This window comes from Necator americanus, chromosome V, assembly GCF_031761385.1.
Source record: "Necator americanus strain Aroian chromosome V, whole genome shotgun sequence".
In the NCBI taxonomy this organism is placed as follows: Eukaryota; Metazoa; Nematoda; class Chromadorea; order Rhabditida; family Ancylostomatidae; genus Necator; species Necator americanus.
The window spans coordinates 11,650,021-11,660,412 of NC_087375.1; the positions used below are offsets into that span (position 1 = coordinate 11,650,021).

At 40.3% G+C, this 10,392-nt stretch overlaps 2 protein-coding genes across 4 annotated transcripts; both read left to right on the forward strand.

Annotated features, from left to right (window-relative positions):
• Positions 1 to 1,792: 1,792 nt before the first annotated feature.
• Positions 1,793 to 4,635, forward strand: RB195_013573 (uncharacterized protein; the record flags this gene model as incomplete). 2 transcript variants are annotated; one of them, XM_064203460.1, is made up of 6 exons in its annotated part: positions 1,793 to 1,835; positions 2,118 to 2,159; positions 3,516 to 3,556; positions 3,798 to 3,896; positions 4,067 to 4,261; positions 4,525 to 4,635. In XM_064203460.1, the coding sequence occupies 6 exons, from the start codon at positions 1,793 to 1,795 to the stop codon at positions 4,633 to 4,635; spliced, it is 531 nt and encodes a 176-aa protein (XP_064059341.1). The 2 variants fall into 2 exon arrangements, with proteins under 2 accessions (XP_064059341.1, XP_064059342.1); XM_064203461.1 differs by lacking the exon at positions 1,793 to 1,835 and adding an exon at positions 2,024 to 2,030.
• Positions 4,636 to 4,831: 196 nt separating this feature from the next.
• On the forward strand, positions 4,832 to 9,993 carry RB195_013574 (uncharacterized protein; the record flags this gene model as incomplete). 2 transcript variants are annotated; one of them, XM_064203462.1, is made up of 12 exons in its annotated part: positions 4,832 to 4,935; positions 5,577 to 5,706; positions 5,775 to 5,857; positions 5,944 to 6,048; positions 6,949 to 7,008; positions 7,085 to 7,159; positions 7,387 to 7,545; positions 8,814 to 8,907; positions 8,991 to 9,182; positions 9,240 to 9,310; positions 9,413 to 9,489; positions 9,839 to 9,993. In XM_064203462.1, the coding sequence occupies 12 exons, from the start codon at positions 4,832 to 4,834 to the stop codon at positions 9,991 to 9,993; spliced, it is 1,305 nt and encodes a 434-aa protein (XP_064059343.1). The 2 variants fall into 2 exon arrangements, with proteins under 2 accessions (XP_064059343.1, XP_064059344.1); XM_064203463.1 differs by lacking the exon at positions 4,832 to 4,935 and adding an exon at positions 5,046 to 5,155.
• Between the last annotated feature and the right edge of the window lie 399 nt (positions 9,994 to 10,392).

Below are 10,392 nucleotides of genomic sequence, written 5' to 3' on the forward strand. Positions count from 1 at the left end.
ATTGTATTAATTGACTTTTAAATACTATGTCTTGTAGATGGCATTGGTCGTTGTCAGTACAGTGCTGAAGATGTTCTCGGATGTTCTTCTTCACTTCTCGGATCAGCTCAGGCGAAATGGCGTCCATTTTCTCGCGGATTCGTTCTTTTAAATCCCTAAAGGATTGAGGACGGTGCGGTTAAATGTAGTTGGTGACCTTGTCGGCCAGCCTACTACGAAAATAGAGATTGAAGGCATCACCCCACGAATCTGAGCTGGTACGGATTTCAGGTGGAGTATTCGTATACGGGATAGTGGATTATGGAGAAGGGTGTGATTCTGTCCGTTTCTTCCTAATTGCCGTAAAAAACGGCCCGGAAGATGCGGCGCCACACAGGGCTGGCGCGCTCCAATCGAACTCCTTGTAGAAAACAGCGCGCCGGAACGCTCGAAGCCGTATCTTCCGTGCCGTTTTTATGGCAGTTAGGAAGAAATGGAATGGATCACTCCCCTCTCCATAATGTACGATACCGCATACAAATACTTCACCTGAAATCTGTACCATGTCAGATTCGTGGGAGGATGTCTTCAAAGCTGCACAGTTCAACAAATCAACTGGTTCTTGGTTCTTGGTGTTGTTCGTCTTTAATGTCTTTTTCCGTGCATTACGTAAATTTTAATGATCTTAATGATTAGCAGCCATTTAATGCTTCTAACAGCCATCATAAGAGAAGTCGTTGGAAAATCTGTCACTTCGTTTTTTTCACTTTGAGGTGGCAAAGAGAAAGAAATATATTACAGACGACTTCTACAACTGAATGAGTAATCCAGACCTTTTTCCGGAAATTTTGGACATCGAAGGGTCCATGTAAGCAGATTGTGTAGTTCATAAATTTCATTTGTCATGATGTTGTTGTTAATATTACTCTAGAAGAAAAATTCTTGGTTTGCTTTAAAAATATACGGCTTAGTACTCGTTCCCTTCAATCCGCATGGAATCTTCTTATATTTTAAAGTTGATTTCAATATCTGAGCTAGCGCTGAGCCGTAGTATGATAGAGTTGTTTCGATAGGTTTGATTTACACGAAAAATATTTCAAAAAAAATCACTTCGAGGTTCCCAAAGCATTCAGAGGCGCGAAGTCCCTTAGGGTAGGTAAATAGAAAAAAAAATAAATGAGATGTAAATAAATGAGTAAAAGGATGCTCTGAAGCTTACATCGTGTCCCACGTGCTCTGGAACCATGCGATTACTCTTCTGAAATATGCAACATCTTACACTGTACTGGGGCAGGGTGGCGCACACGGTTAGAAGTCCGTTGTAGCCACATACCGTCGATAGATTGGCACAAGACCTGTCTGGCAGGACAAAAACACTGACTTGATCATCGGCCAACATGCGCTCGAAAACACTAAGGATTACGAATTGCAGTAAGTCGCATTAGCGCATCCCAGTGAGTTTATCCTTTTATCCTTTTACACTGTACTTCCACACTAGCTAACATAGTTCTCACCTCCTCCTCCGCAACAAAAATGGGCAATCATAGACGCGCGGCCGGGCGACCATCGTGACTGCCGCGAGCGGACGAGATCCCATTTCTCTCAACGAGACAACAAGGCGCGATGTCCGCACGGCGTCACCGTGCAGCGTTTGCCTGAATCACTCCACCTGCTTGCGTTTGTCTCCCGCTCGATTTGTCCGTGTTCCTGGTGCTGCTTCTCGTGCAGCGCTGTCATGTCTGACTTCGTTCCATTCGTTTGAATTAAGTTCACAGCTATAAACTAGAAGCATACAGTACCTGACCCACTAAGGATGTCGATTTTCATTTTCGTTGAGCACGTGTGGGGATCCTGTCGTGAGTATCAACTTTTTTTCATGACTCATTCGTTCGTGGAGACGGGGAGGTTGCAGTGGCTCGGCGTTTCAAATCTGGAAGTATGTGGTCCAACAATTAATTCATGTCTGCTTACGATTTAGGCCAGCTTCATCTACTTCTTGTGGGATACGGTGACGTTACTTCACTTGCACGAGATCACCATAGCCATGCGCAGTAAATTAGTAGCATTAAACACTAAGCGATTGTATACCATATTTCTGTTTATCACCTGTTACACTTTTTCCGCATGGAATGTTCCAGAAATTCCGCGTTGGTTTTGGAAGAAAAGTGAGCGACATGTATGTGAGTAGATATCGATTAGATGACTGGATTTTTTTCAGATTTGTTGTTGCTTTTGCACATGATGCCATCGATTTGTGCTTCATATTTTCGTGTGTTTCGAAATCATCGATATTTTCGAAAGCAAACTTTGTCGTCGTTTTGCGCAGTTCCAGGAATCATTATTCTCAGGGAAATCGCATCGAATCCAATATCGTTATTTATCTGTACACTTCACATCACTCTACACATCTGTACACAAGCAAATCGATTCCGAAGTGAAAGCTAGTAACTGAGAGGGTTATCAGTTGACTAAGAATTAAGTGGTGGCTTTTTTTCGACTTTTTCCTTCGCTTCAAGTACTATCTAAAACTCTAGCGAGAAGCGGCCGTGCTGGAAATTCTATACTTTTACGCATGCGACTTCAATGTTTCCTAGTTCTCTTAAGCTCGAACTCAGCGTCCTTCGTTCCTTGTCTGTTGTCTCTATAGGTATTTCATAAATTTGGAAGTATTCCTTCATTAGAAACACTTAGGATCGCTATAACACAACACCTCACTAGTATTAACGTTAACGCTAAAACTAGTGGGGCAACTATCTAAAATCTTAACGAGACTGAAATAGTCACAGCGAACAGTTTAATGCTGAACAGTAAATGATTGTAAAGGTTTTGAAATCGCTTAAAAATCCAATCCAATTAAGGACTTGTGGAATATTAAAGCAGTAGGAATTTGAACAAAATGAGTGCTTTTTCGATATTGAACTGTTTATTAGGGAAACTGGTGTTGAAGTGGAGCCCCGAAGAGGTGTCGTAACGTTGTTTTATATACAATAACGTTGTTTTTCTATACTTTTAGTTCTGTAATGTTCTAGTGTCAGACTTTAACGTTCGTTAACTAATATAAATAATTAATTATTAGTTAATTTTGTCTTATTGTGGTTATCGACAGAAAAAGAACTCATAAGTGTTTTCTTTCCTTTTTCTTTTGCTCTCAAAATTCCTCTAAAAGCTCTTTTCGAGAGTGCTTACCAATTTTATCAGTTTTTCTTTCTTGTTATACATCATATCGTATCCAAGAAATGACGAGTTGATCCAGATTGCGTCTTTTTTGAGTTGTCGTTCTTATCATAAATAGGACACAAGAAATAGAAATGGCAGGAATTCTGACATCATTTATTCATGATTTCAAGTTATTAGTTAGGATCCTCCCATGGTTCCGCTCAAAAAAAGTATTAAGTAACTTCTAGTGACGAAAACAATTTTGACATTGTCATCTTGTGAACTGTTTACCTAGTTACTGTCATATTTTGGTCGCGTCTTCTCGCCCTTCGTTTCAGTTCAAAAACAATTTTGTTGATCTTTTTTTTTTCTAGTTTCAGTTAGCATGGCTGACGCTGCGACCGAATCTGCTCCAGCTCCGGTAAGTTATGCGCTCTGCTTTATTGATTTCCGTTACGAAATCTGAACATACATCATTGCTGAATCATCATTTTCATTCCACTTAGATGTACTGTGTGGGGGACTTCCCTCAGCATTTTCTTCTGTAACTAAATTACTGTCGCTGTTTTCTTCTGGGAATAAAGAAGCTGCTCGTTGCAGCATCGGTATTCTGCACAAGTAACAGCGATTTGCCCCATATATCATAGAGGACTTTTTTCTAGGCTGATACTGCTGCTGCTCCTACCGAAGCTGCTCAACCTCCAGTTGAATCCATGGAAACTGGTGATGCTCCACCAGCTACTGGCGCTGCCACCACAGAGGTGAGATCTTTTTTGGTGGTTGTAGAACTTGAGTAACTTTGTAAAATTCTACTCATTCTTGTTTTCACTTGTTCATTCGAGTCAGGGATTTCTTAGATCATTTCTCAAATCACATGAGTTTTATTTAAATGCCCTTGCTGCAGTGTATTCGGTCAGTCATGACTGTTCAGGAAGCTGCTCCTCCAGCTCCTGCAGCTGCTACTCCAGCTCAGCCAACACCGTCTGCGGCTCCTGTGGCTAGTGCAACTGCTCCAGCTGCTTCAGCGGCTCCTGCCGCTCCAGCAGCACCCACCCAGCCTCGATCTGCTCCGGCTATCCCCACTCGACAATACCTCGATCAAACCGTTGTGCCGATTCTGTTGCAGGTAAGGTTAACTGTTTTTGTTAACACCCAGACAATAATTTCGTCGCAAATGACACATACATTGATACTTGGATTCGGTGATTGCGCTATCGCGGAGAAATTACACCTCGTGGAAATATGTGTGGAATCGCATGATTGTTTATATTCATAGTGGTTTTAAGTTGGGTGGCTACTGTGATCTAATGCTGCTGACCGAGCCAGCTTTCATTTTGATTGGAAAGCTTCGACAACTCATCTAGACTTCTCTGCAACTTCATTTTTCAGGCTTTGGGAGCGCTCGCAAAGGAACGACCTGAAAATCCAATTGACTTCTTGATCAACTTTCTCATCAAAGAAAAGGAGCGCTATCAGCCATCGACAGAAAATGTTTCGTAAATCCATGGTGCTGTGGAAACACTCCCAATTTGTCACGGAATATTATCACTATGTGGCTTTTTGTTAACTTTTCTATGTTGATTTTCTAGCCCAAAAATCATGGATTGGCTTTGTTAACTAGAAAAAAAGTGGTAACTTCATCTCTGAACGCTTTCTCATTTTTGAATATGTTTTCTCACATGTTTTTTCGCGGGCAATGTTTTTGTACGAAAGTGTATTTTCCTCAGCCGATCCGATCCTCCTTTTTTCATTTGTTCATTTATATCCGTTACATAATAAAGCTTCAACGAACAAGATATGGTTCTAACTGTTCCTGTTTCTACAGTACAGTTCCATTCGTGGATCTTGCAATATTTTTCCATCTAGTGTAGTAGCATTGCTTTAGACATGAATATGCTCGGCATAACAGGATGTGTGTCAGATTTAGTTTTGTTTCTGTGGGCTTATGTCTCGTCACATCTTTGTCTTTTGTTGTGTTTATCTACAAAAAGAAGGCAGATCCAAAGATTGAATCCCAACGGTATGAGTTTTCTACATCTTTTTTGGGCCAGAACAGAGTTTTCCTTAATCTTCAAGTATGTACATTATTTGGTATTGACTGTAAATTTTTTTATGGAATAACTCTGGTTTTTTGGAACGCTTTCAAAGGTCTTATCTTTATCTATCTATCTTATACTATTTCTCTTCAACGTATCAATTAACTAAGTCAAAGTTTGAACCACAGACTAGCTTTGTTAATCAGAGAAAACGATTTCTTCAGAAGGGTGCGAAAAAGTGAAAGTGTTATAACTGCCGTTTAGAACTCGTTGTTCTGTGCTCTCTTGTTTTGTTGAACTTTTTCTCCACTACATCACTCCTTCATTCACATCAAAATACTCGCGATATTTCGATCGGAATGGTCGTAGGCCTTTTCAACAGTTTTTCTATTGTTTTATTTTTAGGCAACTAGAAATGGTGAAGTTATTCGTGGGAAATCTTGCTGACACTGTCGATTCCACAAAACTCAAACAAGTGTTCCAGCAGTTTACAAAAGTCACAGAATGTGATGTTGTGAAGAATTACGCTTTTGTGGTGTGCCTTTTATTTTTTTTTCTTTTGATACTCATTTCTTGTTCTAAAGTAGTTCGAACCAATTTCAGCATATCGATGATGATGATGTGCAGTCGATAATATCTCGGCTCAACGGATATAATTTGGAGGGAAAAGCCATTCATATTCAACTGTGAGTTGTCCGCTCTGGATGAAAATTAGGCAAAGATCAATTACTTAGTAGAGAACATCGGATAAAAATGAGTTTTAAATGGTCAGGTCGACTTCGAAGCTGCGATCACAGCCTGGAATGTCGAATCAGTGCTTCCGATGTGCGTCCACAGATCACAAAACTCCACAATGTCCTCAAGATCCAAATAACCAGTAGGTTATATTGTTAGTGCATGGAATTCGTAATAGGAGGACTCGTTTTCATTGGTTTTGTTCGTGTAGAGAATAGACTGTATTTTTGAGTGTAGCTGACCCATAAATGGTATGTATAGTCTGCTGGAGTCAGAAAAAAAAGAAACCTCATCTTGAAAAGACCGTTGTTTTATGCAATACTGTCGACTCGTGGCCTGTTAAATTCACCGCATTCGAATTTGACGGTGTTTGGATCTTTCCATGATAGAGGAGTAGCGGATGGATAATTTTTGCTGCTCACTATACTATACTATACTAGTTAGATTGCGGGCATTGGACGACGACGGAGTTACCCGGTACCTAGGAATAAGTGGAATCGTTGAGGAGACGGGACCGCTTGTGGCTGCTTCACACGCCCTCTTCTGGGTTATTTCGTGAAGTATACCTATTTAATTTTATAGAAATCCAGACATCGTTGTTTTCGTGATGAGCTGCCTCGGACGCTGCATCACTATTATCATCTGACCGCTGTATACTATGTATGTAGAGCCACTTAACATCTCGGGTTCGCGTGCACACAATAAAACGACCTGGATTTATGGCACTCAGAGTTAATTTCTGGAAGTGCAGTTAATTTCACTTCTGCTTCAAAAATAGTTGTGGATGAGGCAGTGAATCCATAGGTATGATAAGGAGGGCTAGACCCCTCTCAGGTGAAGTGGATCTAGCTCATGGGGCGTAGCTCAAGTGATGAAGAACCCTTGGCCAACCGTCCAAAAGCGAAGGGGGTCGGAGCACCGGCACCGCTTATCGCATGTGTGAATGAATCAGTGATTTATCGAGTAAAAACAAAGCCAAAAGAGTGTACAAGTACTGTAAAACCTATCATTATTTCATTATTTTTTATTGACCGCTGTTTAGAGTGACGCAGACAATTAAGATAGATCTGACAGGTGCCGCAAAGCGTCCTGGAGGTGCTATGTGAGTGAAAACCATTTTTACTTAATGGTTGTGTTATTTTCTGATTGCTCGCTTAGCGGATGGTAATATTGTTCAGAGATGGTCCAGACGCTAAAAGACCAGTGCAGATAGTTAGCGTTATTGATGAGGAGATACCTCGTCCACCAGAACCGTAAGTAATGTTGTTTTATTCCGTTGAGTGTAACTTATTGCAGGGAATTAGGTGGAACTTCCTGCGCTGAGGTATGCGTTGAGGTACTCAAGTAGATTTTTCTTCCCTTTTCTAGTATCCTATGATTTTATTTTGCATTTTGCCGTCCATAGTTGGATTTGTACATTTCCTTCTTCGCGTTATTATAAATTTTCTCTCGTCATTTTGGCTAATGGTTTCTTTTTCAGCGAGCTGCAACAGTTGTATGAGGAATACAATTTGTCCCGACAGCGGTACACCTATTATCGTGAACGTCTTCAGAAGGAGATTCAAGCGAAACGCAACGGTGTGCCAGGAGCCGCCTACGTAGCGCCATTTGCGTCAACAATGGCCGCTACAACAACACAGTATTATCTATTGCAGTTTACCTGAAATTTTGTGCCTATACTGAGCAGCACAGCTTCATCTCTTTATGGAATAGGAAAATCCGTTTTGGGGTTGGAAAAAACAGAATTTTCAGTTGAAATTCAATGGAATCATCCCATATCAGTTCGAATAGCTATGTGAGCCTGTCGACTATTATTGTGCAGTTTCGTTTGGCATTTCTGTCTCGTTGGTTCGCCACATTTTCTCATCTTGAAATCTATGTTACTTTTGTAAGTCTACTTGCTTCAGCATGTTAGGTCGTTGAGTTATTTTCGTTTTTGTCTTCTGGAATGCCTTGCCTTCCCGTTTTTAGACTTTATTTTGTTGCGTTGCGCTCGTTTCTTTGCGATTTTATCGTTCGACTTCTTATCTTCCCAACGATCTCTCATGATGACGTATCGCGTATTTTCGCTTGCATCGTAGATTCGTTCCGAAGTACAACGTCCTTTACAGTGCGTATTTTAAGCATACAATCTTTCACTTTTTTACTCAGCTGAAAGAAGATTCTCAGATCGAAAAGAGCAGTTTAGAGTGTAGTGCTGCAACCCTTGCCATTTGTTGATGTTGCAATATATTTGATCGAACAGTTGTTTCCTTTCTGATTTTATTTCTTCTTCATCACTCTAATGTTTATTATCATTAACCACTACCCTTTCTCTCATTTACTCCAAAATAGTCGATGGGCTCATAGGTTCCGCCTGAATCCGATACGGAATTTAATTCCAGAAATTGCTTTTAAATGCTTCCGATTATTACCTTGTACGATTATCCCAACTTCGAGTTTATTGTTGCTCTGACGTGTATTCGGGCGAAATCGGTTATTCCTAATCATACTCGCTCTATCGTCGATTTTGTTCGTTTTCTTGTTTCGTGAGCGGAATAGGACAATCTGGGAACGCTAAAATTCATAAGTCCCAACAATGTCTCCTGGCTGATAACAGCTTTAATTATCCGCCGTCTACTTTGCCAACACTACTAACTCTTATTCATTCCTGTACGAGGTCGAGGTGTCGGTAACGGTTTTATTTTTATTTTTCGCGTCGGCCATTTATTGTTTTTTGTCGCAAATGGTATACGATCGCCGCACTAGCTATCTGATCGAATGGATTATGCTAACTCATAATAATCGTATTATCGCGACGATATGAATTTAAAAACGTTCGCGTCGCACCGTTACTCGGGGACTATAACATTGTGTCGTGTTGATTCTCGTAAACAAGAAGCTTGGATAATTCTGATTTGAATTCAGGTTTTCCTCCGCTGCTGTTCCTTATATTGCTCCTCAGCAGCAAGCCTACACACAACCAACGGTCACAGGAGGAAACCATCCTTATTCATTAAAGGTCAGGGAAATGTTTTTTTTATTTGTGAATTTGCGTTCTACAGTTTATGTATGTTTTATCTTTGAGCATCCAGTGAAGTTTAGGCTCCCTATGCTGCCGCCACCCCGCAAGTGCAACAAGTTGCAGCGGTGCCGCAAGTTGGAGCTCTTCCCCAGCAAAATTCCTATATAACTCCGTCAACTGCGGTGTATAACACAGTACCGACAGCAATGCCACAACAAATGGTAGGAATACCACAGCAACAACCTGCTCCAGTTGCTATGCCATATGCTACGGTATGTGCGAGTTTTTTTTAGTGTTGTGAATTTTTTGTATTAATGTAAAAGATTCAGACCGTCCAACAACAGCAACAGTCAGCAATTGGCGTCCAGTCATCGGCTCCGATGACCACTCAACAGTATCTGTAAGTTCATTCGACGTTCTTTTCTAGGGTTGAAATTTCTAGTTTTCCTTTTTTAATGGTTAAAGCACTTGAATATGGTTTAACATTGATGTATTTCTCCAGGCAAACAGTCGGGTTACAACAAGCGCAACAACAAGCTCCAGCTTTGGGAATCACACAATCTCAGCAGACTACACTCAGTGAGTGATATGTAGCCATTATTCTTCAAGATATCTGATTCATTGGTCTAATATTGTAACGAAAATTGAGGAAAAAACTTCTGAATAGTGTAATGACTTTAAATATCGTATGATTAATAGTGTAGTAATATAATACATAGTATGCGCAATAAGTAATACAATACTATGAGTAGAAAAAAAAGGAAAATAGCGCATTGTTTTTGCTTGTTTCCAGAGCCCCCTCCAATTCTTCATCTTCTTTTAAACTGCTTTTTCCGGAGAAACATTGTACTCTGCTCCTTATCTACTGCTAACACAGTGTGATGTTGGCTGTATAATGCACAACAAGCCTAAAGTGCTTTAATTTTAGGTGCACCTTACGGAGGAGTGAGCGTCAGCACACAGTGGATGCAGCAGCAGCAGCAGCCAGCCCAACAGCAAATGATGAGCTTGCAACGTCCACAATCCGTTGTTCCTCAACAACAATCTTATCAGAGCGGGCTTGTTAAGCTGAATTTAATTTAATAGATCCTGTCTGTTTTTTTTCTTTCTCCAACACCAAAGTAATCTATCTCACATTACCGCACTTTTTCAAAACTTTCTTTCAACTGAGTTGAAATCAATAATACATTTCTGTACAGAAAGATATCACTTTTTTGATTGCACTATGTGTGATTACAATGCATCCTACCACAGTATTGTTGCACTATATTGAGATTTTTTTCTAATGTATTAATATCAGTCGCAATGTTTCCAAAGGATTTTCGTAATCAATAAACTTTTCATTTTTTCTCTGTGAAAGCAGTGACATTGGTTTTCCAACGTTTACTTAGCAAATTTACGACACAATCCTACTAACAACGAAAAACATACTCGTAGTATTGTTGCGGGATGTTGATGAATGAAAACGAATGATAAATGCTA